This window comes from Equus quagga, chromosome 9, assembly GCF_021613505.1.
Source record: "Equus quagga isolate Etosha38 chromosome 9, UCLA_HA_Equagga_1.0, whole genome shotgun sequence".
Taxonomy (NCBI): Eukaryota; Metazoa; Chordata; class Mammalia; order Perissodactyla; family Equidae; genus Equus; species Equus quagga.
The window spans coordinates 93,724,328-93,747,351 of record NC_060275.1 but is presented as its reverse complement, the minus strand read 5'-3'; the positions used below and the strand labels follow the sequence as shown (position 1 = coordinate 93,747,351).

General features: G+C 38.0%; 1 protein-coding gene across 3 annotated transcripts in view; it reads left to right on the top strand.

Moving 5' to 3' along the window:
* TTC23L (tetratricopeptide repeat domain 23 like) overlaps nt 1-18,723 on the top strand; it is a 49,689-nt gene extending 30,966 nt beyond the window's left edge. For 2 of the 3 annotated variants that reach the window (XM_046671142.1, XM_046671143.1), the window contains exons 9-12: nt 7,877-8,004; nt 10,933-11,082; nt 17,057-17,139; nt 18,510-18,723. In XM_046671142.1, the coding sequence (XP_046527098.1) occupies nt 7,877-8,004; nt 10,933-11,082; nt 17,057-17,139; nt 18,510-18,609 (461 nt within the window). In that variant the 3' untranslated portion in view covers nt 18,610-18,723. Of the gene's footprint in view, nt 1-7,876; nt 8,005-10,932; nt 11,083-17,056; nt 17,146-18,509 lie in introns of those variants that run through there. The other variant, XM_046671144.1, reaches the window with a different exon arrangement.
* The last annotated feature ends 4,301 nt before the right edge of the window (nt 18,724-23,024 follow it).

Sequence of the window (23,024 nt, the reverse complement as noted above, 5' to 3'; positions counted from 1 at the left end):
TGGTGAAGGGACAGACAGAGAACAGAATCATTGGAACACAATAGAGAGTCCAGAAATAGACCCATATAAATATGGCCAATGAATTTTTTTTTTTGAGGAAGATTAGCCCTGAGCTAACTGCTGCCAATCCTCCTCTTTGGGCTGAGGAAGACTGGCCCTGAGCTCACATCCGTGCCCATCTTCCTCTACTTTATATGTGGGACACCTACCACAACACGGCTTGCCAAGCAGTGCCATGTCCGCACCCGGGATCCGAACTGGCGAACCCCAGGCCGCCAAAGCAGAACGTGCGAACTTAACCACTGTGCCACCGGGCTGGCCCCTGACAATGAATTTTTGACAAAGGTACAAAAGCAATTCAATGTGAAAAGAATAGTCTTTTCAACCAATGGAATTGGAACAAATGGTGTCTATGTGCCAAAGAAATAATAATAATAATGCACTGCCATACCGTATACAAACATTAACTCGAAATGGATCATTGTCCTAAACGTAAGAGCTAAAATTTACATTTACTTTTCAATAGAAAAATAGGCCAAAAAAAACAACCAAGCATGGCATAGAGAATACAAATGGCCAAATCATATGGAAAAAAGTTTCAATCATAGTAATAACCAAGAAATATAAAACAGCAAAGATACCAGTTTTCTCCTATCAAATTGTCAAAATTTTAAAAAATGATAACATGTAGGATTGATGAAAGCAATTTGATACAAACTCTCTGAAGGGCAATTTGGCAGAAGGTCACACATCTTGAAACTATATATATTTTAAAACTACAGTGAGATAAGTTTTCACTCATCTATATGAAAATTTTGAAAATGTGAAAATATCTAGCGTTTGCCAGATTGTGGGTAAACAGGTCTGCTTATTCATAGCTGGTGAGAGTGACAGTGTAAACTGATATGAAATTTGGACACCAATTTGATAATATCTAGTAAAATTGGAAAGGATACACATATAAGGAAAGTTCACTGTGGCACTGTTTGTAAAAAATTGGAAACAACCTGAATGTCATCAATAAATGAAAAGGAAATTTGGTATATTAACTAGATGGAATTCTATAGTCTTTAAAAGGACTAGATTTTATAAATAAAAAGGTTAATTTAAAAAACAGTATTAAGGAAAAAATAATTTGCATTTTTAGACACAAAAAATACTATCGTTTATAGTCATATATGTAAACATGAAGAATGAACTGCAAAGTAAGTAAAATTGCACCAAAATGTACATCAGAATGTAAACAAAGGTAGAGCCTTCTGACTATGGCTTTGTGAAGAGGTCTGTGAGTCCTCTTCACACACACACACACACACACACACATACACACACACACACGCTAAGTAAAATGGTCAAACCAACCATGTGAGGGCACTGGAAATAGATAAGCAGACAGCAAATTGCAAATTATTCTCAAAAAACTGTTAGACTTTGGGTAAAGAGTCTTCTTGGGCTTCTTGCCTGGGGCTACTGCCGTCCATCCACTGCCCCAGCTCCGTCCCTGAGAATAGCAATATTATCAGCATGGGGCTAGCCAGGAGAACCATTAGCTTTGCTGGCAGAGGATGCTGACTCAGATTGGAGAAAGGAGCAAAAACCCATTGATTTATCAGATGAAAGTGGCGAACTCAGTAGGAAATGAACTGGGGAAAGCCTGCATATTTTCTAGCCTGAAGTTGCTGTTTTGGTTGGTCTGAGTGGCAGGCCAGTCAGAGATTTTAACCCAAAGGACCTGGAAATGAGGGAGCCATAGAAAGGCTAGATAAGCTCTCCCAACATCCCTGGCCAACTGGGAAACTGCATCCACAATGCAGGGGAGATTGGAGAGTCCAGTGGGAAGTAATGACCAAAGGAGACTTGAAATGTGGCAGAGCTGAGAATGCACTCCCCAATCTACATACAGATCAATCAACAGAGGATGAAAGATGGACAATCTAAAGGTATTTGAGCACAACCTCTTCCCAAGTCAGTGGGTCAACACTAAGCTATGGAAACACAGGGGTCACCCCCAGAAATCCAGACTAAAAATAAAAAGAAGCATGAAAACCCGAGCAAAGACTTTTGGTCTCTGTTCTGGCATGTAAGAGCTTGGAAGTCATCACTTCATTCTAACAACAAGTAAAAAGCTGAACAAACTGAGAAATCAACAGCTCTTCTTATATCTGTCAGAGAAATGAGGTCACAGGGCAAACTGATGCCCCCAAAATTGGAGAGACAGGAGAATACAGAGAATCACAATTTACCAGTCTCCACAGGAGCCAGTACTGGGGTAGGAAAATCTGAACTGTAATTGATGAATTTCTGGAAGCTCATTGTGGACAAGTCTGAGAGTTAAAGATTCCAAGGGTACCCAGTCAGGGTGGGGGTAGGGGTGGGGGCCCACACTTTCATGAGTTTCACCTCCAGGAGCTTGACCAGGTTCTCAAAGTGAATATTGGAGAAAAATTCCCCCTTGCTCCCAGCAGGGAGAAGGGAAAAGTAACCTTTTTAAAATATGCCAGAGCATTCTGCTTCACAAGGCCTGTCCTCAAGAGAAACTATTTTACCAGACCCTAACTCTTGGGGTGGGATAGGGAAATACCCAACTCAAGCCCTCTCCATCCTGTCCTAACTAAGGCAGAGGGGGACTGAGAAGCACTTGTGAAGTTCACAGCCTAGAGGCACAGGCTCACTAAAGGCTGAGACCTAATCATAGAACTGTAGAATGCTTCCCTTCCCCCAACACCTTACCACCATGTTACCTAAGGCCTGTGCAGAGCAGTTCCTTTTACCCAGTACATAATGTCCAGTATCAAGAAAAAAATTACAGGGCATACTAAAAGGCAAAATCACAGTTTGAAGAGACGGAGCAAGCATCAGAACCATCCTCAGATATGGCAGGGATGTTGGAATTATCAGACTGGGAATTTAAAACAACTATGTGATATCCAGTGGCAGGAGATGGATTTCCCAGCTCAAGAAGAGAGGGAATTCACTCTTCTTCTGCCTTTTTTGGGGTTCTATTTGGGCCCTCAATGGAGTGAATGATGCCAACCAACATTATTGAGGGTGGATCTTCTTTATTCAGTCTACTGATTCAGATGCTAATCTCTCCTGAAGACACTCCCTCACAATCACACTCATAAATAATGTTTTACAAGATATCTGGACACCCCTTAGCCCAGTCAAGCTGACACAAATTAACTAAATTAATGACACAAAATTAACTACCACAAATCTTCTCCTTGTCAACTTGATACCTATATGCATCTCCTTAAACATACTTAATCTCCAAGTAAAGACAATAACAAGGTCATAATTCTGCCCAATATAAAGCAACTATCCTAGGTACAACTGAAAATGCACTAATCCATTCCCCAGAAGAGGAGATAAAGTCCTTCAATGATGTTTACTCTTCTGATATCCTATCACTTGAAAACTATGATGTAAAGTTAATGATAATTAAATACTGATATAAAGTCAATACATCTTATGATACATAGTAAAGGAATAAAAGAGAAAAGAAAACAAAGATATTTGCTTAATATGTGTATATACATATACAAATGTATTCCTAACAAAATAAGAAGGAAATACTTATGACAGTTACAGTTCTCATTTCTATAAGTGGTCACAGCTGGTATTTATAACTACCTTCTTCTACTACCCATTCTGTATTCCCTTTGCCTTCAATAAGCACCTCAGCTGGTAATTGTTCTTTACGTGGTGGGCTAACCCAAACCTTCATTCCTGAAGGTTCTGGGCCATTACTAATCTTGACTGGATTGGGTTGTAGTTTTCCATTGACCTTAATCACAGAACATAGTAATACTAAGAGAAGCCCTAAAGGATAACCTATGTTCTAGACATACTCTTCCTTACCTCCACTGTGGAGTAGTAGTCCAATTTCCCCTTAGTAGTCAGGATCAGTCCCCCCTGCTAGCACAGTAACTCCTTTCCTTGTCTGTTGATTCAGAGGCATGAGGAGCCCAAAGTGGCCAGGTGACAGTCTTAACTTCCAGTTCAATGGAATTATTGTTGTGTCTCCTATTCCTCCATCTGGAACTAAGACCTCTAGGCCAGCAGAATATAGTGTTGTGGGAACAGAAAGCAAAAATTTTGCTAGTGGGTCACTACAGGTAATAATGAGTGGTGCTACTCACATTTCCATCCCTTGATTCCTACACCCATGAATCCTGACTATTGGAGAAACAGCACCATATACTGGGTGCTGATTCAGAGTATATTCAGCCTTCGAGAGAACCTTGACCCAGCCATGCAAAGTGCTGTCACCTAACTGGCACTGTAACTGAGTCTTCAAGAGGCCATTCCACTGTTGTATCAATCCAGTTGCTTTGGGGTGGTGGGGAACATGTAAGACCAGTGAATTTCATAAGCATGGGCCCATTGCCACACTTCTTTGGCTGCAAAGTGAATTCCTTGATTAGAAGCAATGCTGTATGGAATACCCTGATGGTGGATAAGGCATTCTGTAAGTCCATGGATGGTAGTTTTGACAGAAGCATTGAGTGCAGGGAAGGCAAATCTGTGTCCAGAGTAGGTATCTATTCCTGTAAGGACAAAATGCTGCCCTTCCATGATGGAAGTGGTCCGATGTAATCAACCTGCTACCAGGTAGATGGCTGATCCCCTAGGGAATGGTGCCATATTGGTAGCTCAGTGTTTATCTCTGTTGCTGGCAGATTGGGCACTCAGAGGTGGCCATTACCAGGTTGGCCTTGGTAAGTAGCAGTCCATGGTGTTGAGCTCACTCCTGGTACCAAAATCTGTATTAGTCAGTGTTCCCTGGAGAAACATAACCAATAGGATACATGGATAGATAGATATAAGAGGAGATTCATTATAGAAATTGGCTCACGTGGTTATGGAGGACGGGAAGGACCATGATCTACCATCTGCAAGCTGAAGAACCATGAAAGCTGGTGGTATAATTTAGTCTGAGTCCAAGGCCTGAGAACAAGGGGAACCAATGGTGTAAGTCCCAGTCCAAGGCCAAAGGCCTGAGAACTGGAGGATGAGGGGGCCACTGGTGTTAAGTCTCGGAGTCATAAGGCCCAATTACCAGGAGCTCCATTGTCTGAGGGCGGGAGAAGATGAATTTCCAAGCTCAAGAAGAGAGAGAGAGGATTCACCATTCCTTCACCATTTTTTTCATTCTATTCAGGCCCTGGACAAATTGGATGATTCCTGCCCATGTTAGTGAGAGCAGACATTCTTTACTCAGTCTACTGATTCAAATGCTAATCTCTTCCAGAAACACCTTCACAGACACACCCAGAAATTATGTTTTACCAGCTATCTGGGCATCCCTTAGCCCAGTCAAGTTGACAAATAAAATTAACCATCACAAGTGTATATATGGGGTCAGGGTTATATGGAAAATCTCTGTACCTTCTACTCAATTTGGCTGTGATTGTAAAACTGCTTAAAAAATAAAGTCTATTGGGGCCAGCCCAGTGGCATAGTGGTTAAGATCATGCACTCCACTTTGGCAGCCCGGGATTCTCTGGTTTGGATCCTGGGCATGGACCTATGCACCACTTATCAAGCCATGCTGTGGCCGGTGTCCCATATATAAAGTAGAGGAAGATGGGCATGGATGTTAGCTCAGGGCCAATCTTCCTCAGCAAAAGAGGAGGATTGGTGGTGGATGTTAGCTCAGGGCTAATCTTCCTCAAAATAAAATAAAGTCTATTAAAAACAACAACAACAGAGCAAAGACATTAACATCCAAACACCATGGGGGATGTAGATTCTACAGTTTAAGTCTAGGCAATTTACTGGAAAAAACAAAACCAAACCCCACAAAAATATATCAGAATCTGTGGTTGCTCCTATATATTATCTAAAACATTTTCAACAAAAAAGAGTTTTCAACAAAAAAGAGACAAAAATACAAAGAAACAAGAACCTATGGCTTATACTCAAAAAAAAGAGCAGTCAATAGAAATTGACTCTAAGTGGGCTAGATGTTGTATTTAGCAAGACTTCAAAGCAGTTATCATAAACATGTTCAAAGAATTAAAGCAAACTGTTCAAAGAATTAAAATATGTTGAAAATTACTTAGCAAATAGGAAGTCTCAATAGCAAAATATAAACTATTATTAAAAACCAGCTAAGTGGGAATTTTAGAGTTGTAAAATATAGTAACTGAATGAAAAGCTTATTAATGATCTCAACATCAGATTTGAGATGGCCAAAAAGAAAAGAGAATGAAATAGCTCAAAGGTAGGTCACTAGAAATGATCCAACCCAAAGAACAGAGAGAAGAGATACTGAAGAAAGATGAACAGAGCATGAGAGATCTGTGGGACAATAGCACGTCTACCAATGCTCATGTAATGGGAGCTCCAGGAGAGGAGACAGAATGAGACAGAAAATTATCTAAAGAAATAATGGCCCAAACTCCCTAAATTTGATGAAAATCTGCAGATCACGAAATAATGCCAAGGAAGGTAAGCACAAAGAGAACCACAGCTAGACACACAATCAAACTGCTGAATGACAAAGAGAAAATCTTAAAAGCAGCAGTGGAAAAACAACTCTGTACAATATGAATAATGGCTGATTTTTCATCAGAATAATGGAAGCTAGAAGGTGGTGGAATAATATATTCAAAAAGTATTGAAATAAAAATTCAATGAAGAATAATATATCCAGCAAAACTATCCTTCAAAAATGAAGGTGAGATAAAGACATTTCCTGATAAACAAAACCAGAGAGGATTTGTGGGTAGCATTCTTACCCTAAAGAAATACTAAAGGAAGCCCTTAGGCTGAAAGAAAATGACAGCAGATGGTAACTCAAATCCACAGAAAGGAATGAAGAGAAGTGGAACTGATAAGTATGTGGATGAATATAATAGACTATATACACATACACAGATATTCATCACTTGTGAATGGGTGAACAGAATGTGGTATATACATAAAATAGCAAATTCCTCAGCAATAAAAAGGAGTGAAGTACTGATTCATGAAACAATATGGATGAACCCCCAAAACAGTATGCTACATGAAAGAATCTAGCCTCAAAAGATAACATATTGTATGAATCCGTTTATGTGAAATTTCTAGAAAAGTCAAATACAGAGAGAAAGAAAGCAGATCAGAGATTGCTTAAGATGGGGGATGAGAGCAGGCATTGACTGCAACCAGCCATGAAGAAACATTGTGGGGATGATGGAAATGTTCTAACTGGATTTTGATCATGATTACATAACTACATATGAATTTGCTAAAACTTCACCAAGTTGTACAATGACAATGGGTGAATGTGAATAAATTATACCTTAATACGGTGGTAAAAAAAAAAAAATGTGAACAGTGCCTGTTCCTGAGTGATGTGTATGGATAACAATTTTCATTTTATTTTTGCTTCTCTGCATTTTGCAGATTGATTACATGTTTGGAATAAAAGACAACATTAAAAGGAAATTTTTAAACAATAACAACTAAATATTTGAAATAGTTTTAAAACCAAAACTCACACTCTCTGCACCGCCCCCCCCCCCAACACACATACACCAAACGGACCCCAGTAAACAGCAATCTCTATCAGATTTTGATTTAGCTAAAAATATAGTCTTGCACTGCACCTGGGAGTTTAATATGGTGGTTATTTTGAGTCTTAGGATAAGACTGTTCAGGCATAAACTTTCTTTTCCTACAGAAAATCTATGCATTTCCTCAAGAGAATAAAATCAGAACACATCAAACCATATCTCAGACGTTTTGAGGCTCCTTATGAGACCTGAGATGAGGACAGGCATGGACTTTAAGCATGAAAATGTCTAATTAATTGAGCCAAAGCTGAAATTAGACGCTTGTAAAGGTTAATAGCTTGCCTTCAATAATTGTTTCTCTCTTTTTGTAGATGCTGTTGAAATATATTTTATAAAAAGTATCAGTGCATATCAAACAACATTGGGCCCAGAGGATTGTGAAACACTGACGACAATTGAAGAATTTTGCAAATGGCTTGTCCAAAATGGGGAAAAACGGGTAAATATGATCAATTCAAAAACATAATTGTTGAGCCAGCCCTGCTGGCCTAATGGTTAAAGTTTGGCGCTCTCAGGGCCGGGCCAGCCCTGTGGTTGAGTGGTTAAGTTTGCGTGCTCCGCTTTGGCGATCCGGCATTTTGCTGGTTCGGATCCTGGGCACAAACATGGCACTGATCATCAGGCCACGCTGAGGCGGCGTCCCACATGCCAGAACTAGAAGAACCCACAACTAAAATATACAACTATGTACTGGGGGGACTTGGGGAGAAAAAGCAGAAAAAAAAAAAGAGAAGATTGGCAACAGTGGTTAGCTCAGGTACCAATCTTTTAAAAAAAAAAGAACACCTCAGGATCAATGGCTTCACTGGTGAACTCTGCCAAATATTTAAAGAAGAATTAGCTCTAATCCTCCTCAAATTCTTCCAAAAAATTGGAGAGGAAAAAACAGTTCCAAACTCATTTCATGAGGCCAGCATTACCTGGACACCAAAGCTAGAAAAAGACTACAAGGAAACTACAAAGCAATATCCCTGATGAATATAGATGCAAAAATTCTCAATAAAATATTAGCAAACTGAATTCAACAGTGCATTAAAAGGATCATACACCATGACCGAGTGGGGTTTATCCCTAGGATGCAAGAATGGTTCAACTTATGAAAAACAATCAATGTGATACACTATATTAACAGAATGAAGGATAAAAATCACATGATCATTGCAAAGATGCAGAAAAAGCATTTGAAAAAATTCAATACCTTTTCATGATAAAAACACTTAACAAACTAAGAATAATAAAGGCTGTATATGAAAAACCCACAGCTAGCATCAGACTTAGTGGTGACAAACTGAAAGCTTTTTCTCTGAGATCAAGAACAAGACAAGGGTGCCTACTCTTGCCACTTCTATTCAACATAGTACTGGAAGTACTAGCCAGAGCAATTAGGCCAGAACAAGAGAGAAAAGGCATCCAAATTGGAAAGGAAGAAGTAAAATTGCTTCTGTTTGCAGATTACATGATCTTACATGTAGAAAACCCTACATGTTCCCAAAAAATCTGTTAGAACTAATGAACATGTAGAAAACCCTACAAGATTCCCCCTAAATCTGTTAGAACTAATGAACAAATTCAGCCAAATTGCGGGATACCAAATCAACATACAAAAAGCAGTTGCATTTGTGTACACTAACAATGAACAATCTGAAAAGGAAATTAAGAAAACACTTCCATTTATAATATCATCAAAAAGAGTAAAATACTTAAGAATAAACTTAACCAAGGAGGCAAAAGACTTGTGCACTGAAAAAATAAACAGGAAAGTAATCTAATTATATGCACATTTTCGTACTCTGAAAAACCCAAAGATAATATAGAGCCTTGAGATTCCTGAATCATTGGCAATGTTTCCTGAAAAGCAGCAGCAATTGACATCTTTGTTTGTTCTGACATGCCACATGTGAAGGATGATGGTTACATGTTCAACCCAGTTCCAGAGAAATGCTCTGTTTATAAATGTCAACAGAGATAATACAGGCAGAAGGTGACGTGCAGTTCTTGATGATGCCAGCAATAACTCCATTGATTCACTCCCTCTAAAGAAAGCACATTGGGAAGTCAAATCACTATAAGCAATGTTGTTCTATGGATAACTTCCAATGTATCCCTAACTTTTGTCTAAATCATATGCTGTATAGTAAGTAGTTAAGAGTGAGAACTGGGCTAAAAGACAAGCAGCCTGGACTTTTAACAAATGTCAGTGTTGGGGGCCAGCCCCACGGCATAGTGGTTAAATTTGGCAAACTCCGCTTCAGTGGCCCAGGTACGTGGGTTCGGATCCTGGAAGCGAGCTGACACTGCTTGTCAGCCATGTCATGGCAGTGACCCACATACAAAACAGAGGAAGACTGGCACAGATGTTAGCTTAGGGCTAATCTTCCTCAAGCAACAAAAGAGGGAGATTGGCAACAGATGTTAGCTCAGGGCGAATCTTGCTCAGCAAAAAATTAAATAAAATAAAAAATGTCAGTATTGTGAAAGAAATGGCAGGACTGTTACGGATTAAAGACTAAACAATCATCAAAACTAAATGCAATATGTGATCCTTGATTGGATATTAGATTTTTAAAAGTTATAAAGAACATTATTGGGACAATTGGGAAATTTTAATGTGGAACATTTATTAGTTAGTAGTGTTATATCATTGTAAATTTATTGAGAGTGCTAATGTTATTGTAGTTATGTAGGAGAATGTTCTTGTTCTAAGAAGATATATGCTTAATTATTTAGGGATGAAGTATCTTTATAACTTATTTTCAACTAAAAAATATATATCTATGTATTTACATGTAGGTATATATAAAATATTATTTACATAATATAGTGATAGATATATATAATTTTTTAAAGAGAAGAATGCAGCAATGCAAATGTGGAAAAATGATAGCCATTGGTGAATCTAGGTGAAAATAGGGGTATTCTCTCTTCTATTTGAGTTTCTCTGAAAGTTTGAAGTTTTTAAAAATAAAAAGTAGTTAAAAAAAAAAAAGAGCAAGGGCTGTGGAATTCAGACTGTCTGGTTTGAATCCTGTCACTGCCAACTATAGGCTGTGTGATCTTGGGCCAGATCCTTAGTTTTTATTAGTCTCCATCCCTTCATCTATAAAAAGAGTATAATAATAGTTCCTGTCTCATGGGGTAGCCATAAAGTTAAGTACTATTATACATATGAATTAACTATTACTATTAATTATAATCTTGGAACTTGACTCCTCATAGAAACAAATTACTTAGGCAACCCATCACAACTGACTGATCCTGGTGGGTTATGTCAGTGTGCAGTAGGGTGCCTCCTACATAGAGCTCATGGAATAACACCAGCATGCTCTTTCAGAATTGCCAAGATGATTTTTTTTTTTTAATTCCCTAGGAAGCTTACAGACTCCTAAAGGCTTCATTGAAGTCTCAGGTCATCAGCTATGGTGACTGTAGTGAAAGAATGGCTGAAACTTTTTATAATATGGGCAGGATCTGCTTTGCCAAAGGAGAGCTCAGAAAGGCAATTCAGCTGCTAAGGAAGGTGAATACTGGCTGGTTTTGTTACATTTTCTCCCGGGCCTATAAGCACAATGTGAGGAGTGATGGATGTATGTATGTACAGTACGTATGTGTGTGTGTGTTTTCCCTTCCCTTCCCTTCTCTCTCTTTCCTTCCTTCTTTCTCTTTTTCTTTTCTTTGTTTAAAGTGTTCTGTTTTGAAAATTCTTTGCTTTCTTAGATGTGCTGAGGGAGAACATGATATAGAAACTTTTGTTGTGTCCATGCCTGAACTAGTATCTTAAAAGAGTAACACTTTCATCTTGGAATCTAGGTATGGCAGTGGCAGAATCTTGTGAAAGCACCTAAGGTTGGATGGAATCAGGAACACCATATATAGCCATCCTTACCCAAGTACTGATTCCCCTTCCAGGGAGCTCAGAGAACCCTGGAAGTTTATTTCCTAGTAGCAGCATGTGGCAAGAGGTGTGCCCGAACAGTTGTTCAACCAGTCACTATCCTGACAGACCACAGCTAAAGACTTGATAAGATCGGTAGTGATGTCTCTGCGTAAAACCCAGGTTTGCTCAATATCAGAGGCAAAGTTCATAAAGATCAACCAGTCTTCAAGTGAACAGAGTCAAAAGCAATCCACACATGTGCATTGGCAAATATCAGGTCTAAGAAGAGATTTTATCTCATTTCAGGTTAGCTAAATGTAATCAGAAAATAAGTATGAAAATAGTAAATAACAGGAGAAAGGGGATTCATTTTGCAGATTCAGAGAAAAAGAAAATCTTATGAAAATAAGGTACAGTCATGCGTCACTTAACAACGGGCATTCATTCTGAGAAATGTGTCGTTAGGCGATTTTGTCATTGTGTGAGCATCGTATAGTGTACTTACACAAACCTAGATGGTATAGCCTACTACACACCTAGGCTATCTGGTACTAATCTTATATGTGGTCTGTTGTTGACTGAAAGGTCGTTATGCAGTACACGACTGGATAGGGATCAGAATAGCTTTTTAAAGGGAAGCATGAACATATGCACAGTATCTGTGTAATAGGATCAGAAACTTATAAGGAGAGAAAACTTTAAAAGGAAAGGATGACAATCTGAGATCAAAAGATGAGATTAAAATGCTAAGAGTGAAATAAGAAGGAATTTCAGGGAAACCACAAATCTAATAAAACTCAAATCCACGTTGAAAATAGTGAGGAGAGGCTTAAAAATGTCATAGTGAGGTTGAGCAATATTTCCCAAATCTAGAATTGCAAGTCAGTAAAAAAACAAAAATAAAGCCAACAAAATAGATTCCTGAGCCCTACCCCAGATCATCAAATCAGAAGTCCTATGAGTTGTGTCCAGAATCTGAATTTTTAATACTTCTAGAGGTGTAGTATCCTGCCAGTTTTAAGAACCAATGATTTATATGGCAAACTTGGAAAGCTCTCCTAGAATGCAAAGGAAAAGGAGAGAGGAGGGTTACAGTGAGAAAGTAGTTGACTTGGATGACAGAGTAGAGATTCAGCCAAAGAATTGTGTGTATCTCTGAAGAGGAACTATAATACTTGGAGTAGAAACAGTAATCAAAGAGATCATTGAACACAGCTTTTCTGAAATGAAAAAAGACCCCAGCATATACATTGTAAGAGTTTCCTCAAAATCAATGAAAGGAGAGCCCTATCTAGATTTTATCTAGCAATGAACATTTGATGGCATGGCTACATCCTCCGTTTGGAATAGGGATTCAACTTAGAGATTTAGGACACTGCAAGGGTAGGGAAGGGCTGCATCTTTGTAATAAGCTTTTATCCTTGGGGCTTCAGACATTGCCCTACTCCAGTGTCCCAGCCCAGAAAGGAGCAGAGGAGTAGAAAGGCATTCTGACAGTAGGGCTGTTGTTTCGAGGTTTGAAAACCATCCTCATGCTGGATATCCACCAGCAATGGGATGCTGATGATGAAGTTTCTGAAATAGACTACGTGAATGGATGCCGTTCTAGGGGTTGGAAACTGCTCATGGAATTAAAAAGAAAGTAATAGACTTAAGAAAAAGTTGATGTTGAGAGGAAACTCCTTTGGCAGACAGAATACAGCATAAAGAAGGTCATGCATGCATAACCCTAGTGACACTTTTGGCTTTTCTTCTTGGTCAGTTCAGGTTTCACGTAAAAAGAATCAAAGTTAAATGTAGTGGGGTGGGAGTGAGAAGATATAGAAAAGACAAACATTAAACAGTGATAATCTTGTGATGGAATAATTTTTATTGGCATAAACTACACACATTTTGAAGTGTACAATTTGATCAGTTTTGACATCTCTACTCACCTGTGAAACCATTACCACAATCAAGATAATGAATACATGAGTCACCCCCAAAAGTTTCCTCGTGCCCCTTTGTAATTAATTAATTTCATCCCCTCCCCCAACCTTACCCCCAGGCCAAAACTGATCTGCTTTTGTCATTATAGATAAATTTGCATTTTCTAGAATTTTATATAAGTAGAATCATATAGTTACACGGTTATAATGGTTCTTTCACTCAGCATAATTATTTCGAGATTCATCCATGTTATTGTGTATCAGTGGTTCATTCCTTTTTGTTGCTGAGTATTACATTGTATGAACACAACAATTTGTTTATCCATTCACCTGATGATGGACGTTTGGCTGTTTCCAGTTTAGGTTCATCACAGATAAAACTGCTATGAATGTTCATGCATAAGTCTTTGTATGGATACATGCTTTTTTCTGTCTTGGGTGAATACTTGGGAGTGAAATCATATGATAGGTTTATGTTTACCTTTATAAGAAACTGCCAAAGTTTTCCAAAATAGTTGTGTTATGTTATAGAATCCCACCAGCAGGTTTGAGAATTCCAGTTCCTCCACTTCCTTACCAATATTTAGCATGGTCAGTGTTTTTCATTTTAGGTATCTAGTGGTATCTCATCGTGGTTTTGTGTTTTCCTTGGATATCTTTTCATGTACTTATTTTTCATCTGTGTGTCTTCTTTGTTGAAATGTCTGTCTAAATCTTATGCCCATTTATTATTAGTTGTTTGTTTTCTTATGATGGACTGTTAAAAGTTCTTTTTATATCTAGATACAAGTTCTTTATCAGATATATGATTTGCAAATATTTTCTCCCAGTCTGTAAGTTGTCCTTGCATTTTATTAACAGTGTCTTTTGAAGAGCAGAAGTTTTAAAATTTAATTAAGTCCAATTTATCAATTTGTTCGTTTATGGATTGTGCTTTTGGTGTTTTATCGTAGAAATCTTTGCCTAACCCAAGTCGCAAAGATTTTTCTCTTATGTTTTCTTCTAGATTTTTTTGTAATTTTAGGTTTAAAACATATTTAGGTATATGATCCATTGAGTCAGTTTTCCTATATGGTACGAGGAATGGATCTTAGTTTATTATTTTTGCATATGGATATCCAGTTTTTCCAGAACCATTTTTATTGAAAAAAACATTCGTTTTTCTACTGAATTATCTGTGCACCTTTGTCAAAAATAAGTTTGTGTGTGTGTGTATGTGGATTTATTTCTGGACTCTCTTCTGTTCCATTGATCTGTTTGTCTATCTTTATGCCAATACTATGCTGTCTTGGCTATTATATCTTTAAAACAAGTCTTGAAATCAGGTTGTGTGACTCCTTAGACTTTGTTCTTTTTCAAAGTTGTTCTGAGTATTCTAGGTTCTTTGCATTTCCATAGGAATTTAGAATCACTATATCAATTTCTACAAAAAAATTTGCTGGGATTTTGATTGATGTTGCATTGAATAGATAGATTAGTTTGGGGAGAATTGACGTCTTAACCATATTGAGTCTTCTCACTCATGAACACATTGTGTCACTCTATTTGTGTAGATCTTCTTTAATTTATCCCAGTGATATTTTGTACTTTTCAATGGACAGGTCTTGTGCATCTTTTCTTAGATTTATCCTTAAATTTTTCATATTTTAATGCTATTTTGAATGTATTATTTTTGAATTTCAATTTCTGACTGATTGTTGCTAGTATATAGAAATACAACTTTATTTATTAATATACTGATCTTGTATCCCATGACCTTGCTAAACTCACTTGTTAGTTCTAGTAGCTGTTTTGTAGATCCCATTGTATTTTCTACATAGATTATCGTGTCATCTGTGAATAAACAGTTTTGCTTCTTTCATTCCAATTTGGATACCTTTTATTTCTTTTTTTTGCCTTGTTGCACTCACTAGAACAGCTAGTAAGATGTTGACGAGAAGTGACGAGAACAGCCATCCTTGTCTAATTCCTGATTTCAGGGGAAAAGAATTTAGTCTTTTATAATTAGGTTTGATGTTAGCTGTGGCTTTTTCATAGATACTCTTTATCAGCTTGATAAAGTTATCTTCTACCCCTGGTTTTCTGAGAGTTTTTAAAAAAATTTTATCAGTAATGGATGTTGGATTTTTAAAAATTGGATGTTTGATATTATGAAATTCTTTTTCTGTACCTAGTGAGATAACCTGTGACTTTTCCTCATGGATAGTTCCTATTACTGTGTCTTCAAGTTCATTCATTTTTTCTTCTTCAATGTCAAACTGGCTGTTAATCTCATTCAGTGTATTTTTCCTATCAGACATTGTGATTTTCATCTCCAGAAGTTTGATTTTGGTCTTTTTAAAAACTATATTTTCTGTGTCCCCATTTAACTTTTGTAACACATGGAATAAAATTACAATAACAGTTTTAACATACTTCTCTGCTAATTCTAACATCTGTGTCAATTCTGGATTTGTTTTGATTGACTGATTTTTCTCTTTATGGACCACACTTTTCTGCTTCTTTGCATGCTTTATAATCTTTGTTTGGATACCTTGTTTGGTGTTGAGTATTTTTGTATTCTTATAAGTATTCTTGAACTTTGTTCTGGAACTCAGTTCCAAAATTACAGTTTGGTCCTTTTAGGTCTTGCTTTTAAGATTTGTTAGATGGGACTAGAGCATCATTTAGTCAAGGGCTAATTATGCCCCATTACTGAGGCAAAAGCCTTCTGAGTACCCCACCCAAGGCTCCATGAACAATGAGGCTTTCTCATTTGGCTGGTGGGAACAGGCAGTATACCTGGCCCTGTGTAAATGCCAGGCACTGTATCCCTCCATCCTTCAGATGATTCTCTCCCCAGCCTTGGGCACTTTTCACACATGTATGTTTTAATCAGTACTCTGCTGAATACTTGAGGGGGATGCACTGCAGATATTCCTGTGCAGCTGCCTCCTGTTACTCTGCCCTGTGAATCTCCTCAGCTCCATAGCTTCAATTCAGGGAGTCTGCTGAGCTCCATATTGTCCCCTTCCCTGCATCATGGCCTGGAAACACTCTCAAAGGAGTAACTCTGGGGCAATCATAGGGTTTATCTCACTTATTTTCTCTCTCTCAGGGAATCACTGTCCTTTGTTGCCTGATGTTCAGTGTCTTGAAGATAATTTCATATATTTTGTCTATTTTTAATTTTTTTGGTTGTTTCAAGTGGGAGGGTAAATCTGGTCCCTCTAATTCCATCTTGATTGGAAAGAGAGGTCAGCAATAAAATTTTAAATGGAAAACTGCCTAATAAAATGATGTAGCATGAGAATGCAAGGCAAATTTGGGACACATACACAGATTTCATTTCTATCCATCCATTTGGTTACAGCTATTTGGGAAATCCTGATGGAAACCACTACTGCACCATGTTTTAAATAGGGATGCTGTCAGCTTTCAGCCCTGTGACTTTGGTTATCCACAGCCACATATGGCAGTGGTAGGTGCAGTGAAGTATAATATACACATACAGTGTGAGGGGTACAGAGCCTTCAATTCAGACTCCTTTTCCTCTTTGGTGGGAAACCAGGAGGAAATGTAGTGCAGGCATTTGAAATGCAAACTTGTGACACCTCAGTTCCACTGCTGCTCTCCTGTGTCTGGTTTATAATTAAGGTGCTTACTACCTGATTCTCTTTAACCTCTTATGTTTCTCAATTCACCTACAGTGTCTGATGATTCAAATCCTTTTATATGGAAGTGAGCATAGTAAAAGCAGAGACACAAAAAACCTCCTTACTCTATTGCAGAGGTGAGTTCTGGCCCTGGCCATCAACTAGGTCGTCAGTGTGGATATGTGGATAGAATGGCCTCTCCCAGATTCATTCACTTAGGGGTGCTTCAGCTCTATTATTCTTGCCAGTAAGGCAAAATGCCAACCTGTACTATGGATTTGGACAAATCCTATATAGGAGGTAACTAGTCGATTTCTGGTGGTCTCTCAGAACCTAATATTATAGGGGTCTGCTGCAGTAATATTTAATATTTATAATATTTCTTTCCATGCTCAGCATAATAACCAAATCCTACAAGACAGTGTCTCAGCTGACAGCCTGTGATAGGTACAACATGCATTTATACAAAGTAAACAAATACATTAAATGAGTTATTTTTCTTCCTAAATATTCAAAATCTAGGTCCCTAAACATAAGGCAAGTTTTTTTTGGGATATAGTGTTAGTAATAAAAGAACCTCTTCAGATTCTTTTAAAAAATGTTTAGAATTTAAGCCAAGGAGAGTGTTTTGTGCAGACTTGCTCCCTTCTTTATCCTTGCTGTTTGTTTTCATCTCAGAATGATGTTAGCCTTGAACTATTCTCTTTTAAAAAAGAAGAGGATTAAAATTTGGTGAGTGTATACTAAATCCCTAACACTGAGCTAGGTCCTATTCATAAAGTATTTAATCCTTACGAATACTCAATATGATAGTTCTTATTTGACAGAAGGGCCAGTGTTCTGTAAAGGAACTTGCCTAAATTCACTTAGTCTTGGAGGTTTGGCCCCAAGCAAGTGTGACTCTAAGGGCCATGTGCTTTCCCCTAGAGCCCTCTGACAGAGAGGGGCATCCTTATGGGGTGAGAGTTAGGGCCCTGATCGCAGTTCACTGGAGCTGGCTCACAAACGGTACCTTTCTCACCCGGCTGGACAGGTAGGGGACAAGATGAGCATAGAGAATACATTCAGACCCTCCTATCCCCACCCACCTCACAGCCACACCTGCAGTAGGCCCAACAGAAGACTGTCCTCACCTTGTCATTATCCAGGGGAGGAGGGTCTCCAGCCTCTCTCAGTAATGCCCACGTTAGGAGGGTATACGGGAGAACTCTGCCCCCTGCCTGCTGGTGTAAATGAAAGTATTTTCTTAATCAATAACCATAACAATATTAATAATAACTATAATGTTGAATTCTTTCTAATTCCCTGGCATTGTAAAATACAAATACTATTTCTGATCCATAAATAACCCTATTAGGTAAGGATTTTTCTCTCTCATGTTCAGGTGATGAAACTGAGACTCAGAGTTTGGGTATCTTATTTAAATTCACCTAGCTGGTAAGTGTAGTAAGACTTGAACCCAGATCTACCATATTTCAAAAATGCACTTCCTTTCACTATGTAATAGGGATTCTGACTTGGATGAATTTGAGAATATATTTGGACACACCCGGTCAGCAGGTAAGTCTCCAGAGCACCATTTTACATATGGGGAAACTGAGGACTGACATGTTCAAGTGAATTTACCCAGGAAGACGCAGAGCTGGGATTTGAACCGAGGTCTGACTCCAGAATGTGCTCTTTGTAGGCAGTGCAGCTTACAGTCTGAAGGCACACTGTCTGGATTGAACACTCAGGCTCCAACACTTGGCTCTCTGACCTAGTTGAAGTTACTTAACCTCTCTCATCCTCTATTTATTCATCAATGAAATAAAAGTACCTTCCTTAAAAGTAGGTTTTCTGAGAATTAAAAAGATCGTATATAATGCAGCACTTAGATCAGGGCCTGGCAGGTCTTAAATACTCAGTGAATGTTGGCATAATAATAAAATCATAACAATAATCATCTTTCTGAGATGCTGGAGATATGTCAGAATGTTAAATAAGAAACTTCCGTAGATCACTCCAACTATTGTTATTTTGTATGAAGAGTAATGGGTAAAGAACAGGCGTTACTGGAGTCAGCCCTGTCGTCTCAAGCTGCCTCCATCAGTTACCGAGTGCGTGACCTTGGGCAAATCACTTAACCTCCGTGAGCTTTGGTTTCTCCATCACTAAAATGCAGATAATAGTATACCACATAGAGTTGTTGTGAGTTTTAAATAAAATAATGTATATAACATGCATAGGAAAAGTGCCTGGCAGAGTATGTGTTCAATAAATGTCAGCAAAGCAACCTTCTCTCCCTCTTCTCTGCACTATGCTGCCTTTTGCTTCCAGGGCAACAGGTCAGAATATCTGAAATCAGGGATAACTCTTAAGCAGTATTAACATATGTCATATATTTGAGAATTTGAATCTCTGAACATATCTAAAGTACATTTTGTGCTTTGAAAGTAGTAACAATGAAACTGAAAGGACAAAACCTGTAATTTCAGAGAAAAAAAATGCGTGATGTTTCCTCAAAGCTGGAGCTAAAGTTCTCCTCAGCTTGTATTTAACAAGAGAAACTTCGGAAGAACTGGAGTGAATCTATTTCCTCAGTAGCCTGAAGTTGCTTTTCCTTCCAGTCTTTTACTGTTCCTTGTTCCTTGTCTGCGATTTGAAAAGAATCGTAGGAGGAGGAGAAATTAGGAGGCATTGGTATAACCTAATTCAGACCCCAGGTAGTTTGAGTTTCTTTAGGTGCTTGGAGACTAATTCTCTCTGTGAATGACAAAGAGACCAAGAAAGTCCATATAAGGGGAAAAGAAATGTCTTTTGACGGACTTTCCTGTAGCAGAAGTTGCATTGATAAAGGTTTTTCTTTCCCTGAAACAAGCCTGTATCTCATTCTGCAAGAACTGCTGAGCAAAGCTACAGGAGAAGCTGCCAAAGCCCAGATCTAAAAAAAAAAACCAGGACAAGAATTGTTCTCTTTGCTCAAGCATCTCGCTGGAATAATCCATCCCAGATGTCCTGGAACTCTGCTAGTTTTCCAGTGTGCTCTTGTGCTTTTCACCCCACCTCCTCCGGAAACCCAGTGACAACACTCACTGGACTTTCATTGCCAGGAGCCCAAATTCTTGGCTTTGGAAGCCTCTGCAAAGAAGTGAAAGCAGAACTGGTCCTTTGAAACAGGAGTTAATTCCAAGGTTAAATGATAGTTGCAAGGGCCTCAAATAAGATTTTAGTGTATAGAAAAGGCACAGACAATCTCAGATTTGGAAGTAAACTTTGAGGTTGTTTAGTCTTTTTCTTAAATCACAAATGTACTTCAGTTTTAATCATTTACATATCAAGCTCCTTCTAAGGACTAGAAATACTAATATAAGATATAGTCCTCTCAGGAAAACAGACACACATGAGCAGATTACAAGTTAGTCTGTAGTAAAGCTCTAATAGAAATGTAAACATAGAGGACAAGTAAGAACTTGTGAGGCTGGAAACGTGCGTGCAGAACTGCGCATGCTGAGGGCAGGTGCTGGGTCTTCAAAGGAAAGTAAAATATCAGCAGGTAGGAAAGAAACTAGAGGAGGGCGTTTCAAGTAGCAAGAACAAAAGCACAGTGGCATGGAGACACTTGATATTTCTGAGGAAAAGCAAGTGCTTGAGTGGTTGTAATTTAAGGAACATAAATAGGAACATGCTGGAGATGAGGCCTAGGAAGTCTGAGGAAGATAATGATTTCCATTTGGGATGTGTTAAGTCTGAGGTACCCACAACACATCCACTTGGGAATGTCTAATAGGCTAATAGTTATGGACCAGAAGCTAAGGGAGATAGATTCTGAAATTAAGGGAATGGATAAGAAACCCATAGAATATGTATATGTGAAATGAGAAGGCTTAGAACAGAACTTTGGAGGACACTTATACTTATTTTGGAGAGCATATATGTGGTGATTTGGAATCAAAACAGATAGGGCTCGAATTTGAGCTTTCCCACTTAAAGTGTGACTTCCTAAGTTTTCCTTTCTTCATCTAAAAAAATGTGAATAATAAGAGCACTCTATTTTCAGTGCTTTACTTAACATATGGCACATAGTAAGCCTCTGTGAAATGTTAATTATTGTAATTATTATTATCGTATTACCTGGGGGTCATGCAGGAGAAGGAACTGGGAGGGAGACTCAGAAAGAGTCTTTAGAGAATTAGGAGAGTCAGGAAAGAACAGAAAGGAACTCATAGGAGGAGGAAGTTTCAGAGCAGAAGGAGTCAATGTCACTATCATAAAAGACACGCAGGGGAGTTCAAAAAAGAAGTGCAAACGGTCAATAAACACAAAACAGAATTTCCAATCTTACACAGAATTAACCAATTCAAAACATGAAATGCCATTTTTAACCCATCCTATTTGTGGTAATGAAAAATACAAGTAATACAAACCCAGTTCTGTCAGAGGGGTGGGGAGATCAGCCCTCTCACTGCTCTGTCGATGGACTGTTGGTTGGTACCACCTTTTTGGTGGACATTTAGCAAAGTTAATAGAATGTTTAAATGCATGTATCCTTTGACTCTGAAATAGCATTTCTGGGAATCTTTTGAAATACTTGCACAAATGCATACACACACACACACACATATCTTACTTGAAGATTTACTTATAATAGCAAAGCAGTAGAAAACACTTAAATGTCCACCAGTAGAAACACTAGTCCATGTTTATGACCATATAATATGGTCATTCAAAAGCATAAAGTAGAGCTTTGGAGAGTCACAGGAAAATATCACAGATATATTGATAGGGGTAAAAACATGAAAAAGTACATATTAGTGAGCATTAAAAATAGTCTAACCCATAAATATATGTAAATACGTAGTTAGTTAAGGTAACAGTGGTTATCTCTGGTTCATAGGACTATGGGGAACTTTCAACTTTTATATATTTCTATATTATATGACTTTTTTAAAACAACAAATATATATTACAGGCATACCTTGTTTTATCGCCCTTTGCTTTATTGCACTTTGCAGATATTGAGTTTTTTACAAGACCCTCCACCAGCAAAAAGATTACTACTCACTTAAGGCTCAGATGATGGTTAGTATTTTTTAGCTTGTACTTTTTAATTAAGGTATATGTTGTTTTTTTTTTAGACATAATGCTATTGCACACTTAATAGACTACAGTATAGTGTAAACATAACTTTTATATGCACTGGAAAAACCAAAACATTTGTGTGACTCTCTTTATTGTGACATTTGCTTTATGGTGGTGACCTGGAACCAAAGCCCCAATATCTCTGAGGTATGCCCATATATCTGTGATAATAAAAGATACATTTTTTAAAAAAGTATGGCATATGTATCAAATATCAAGAGACAGTACAATGTATTGTTAAGAGAATGGGTTAAAGCCAGATGCCTGGATTATAGTCCCAGCTCTGTTATTTATTAGCTATGTTTCCTTGGACAAGTCACTTTACTTCTCAGTTTCCTCATCTATAAAATGGCGATAATACCTACTTCATAGGGTTGTTGTGAGTAAATGAGTTAATGTAAGTAAAACTGCTCAGAAGATGCCTGACACATGGTATGTGCTAATTAGAAATGCTGGTGGTGATGTGAAGAGGATGATGACTAATAAGAAGCCATTATATTGGCAAATCGAAAATTGCCACTGACATCAGAGTGGGCTATATTGGTGGAACAGATTTTTGAGATTACTGTTTGTCCAGTACCTGATGAAATACCTCCCAAACCAGGGCCTCACTCATTACCTATCAAAGTGGCCCCTTCAATTACTGGACAGTTCTAATTGTTAGAAGAATATAGTACTCAAGGTCATGGACTTTAGAGTCAGATAGACCTGTGTTTGAATCCAGACTCTGCCACTTTCTGTGTATCATTGGGCAAATTATCCTAAGCCTCAGTTTTCTCTAATGAGGATTAGAATAGTCTCTAGAATATCAAACATAATGAAGAGTAAATGAGACTATTCACATAAAGTCCTTACACGGCATCTAGTCTATAGTAAGTGCTCAACAAATATTAGCTATTTT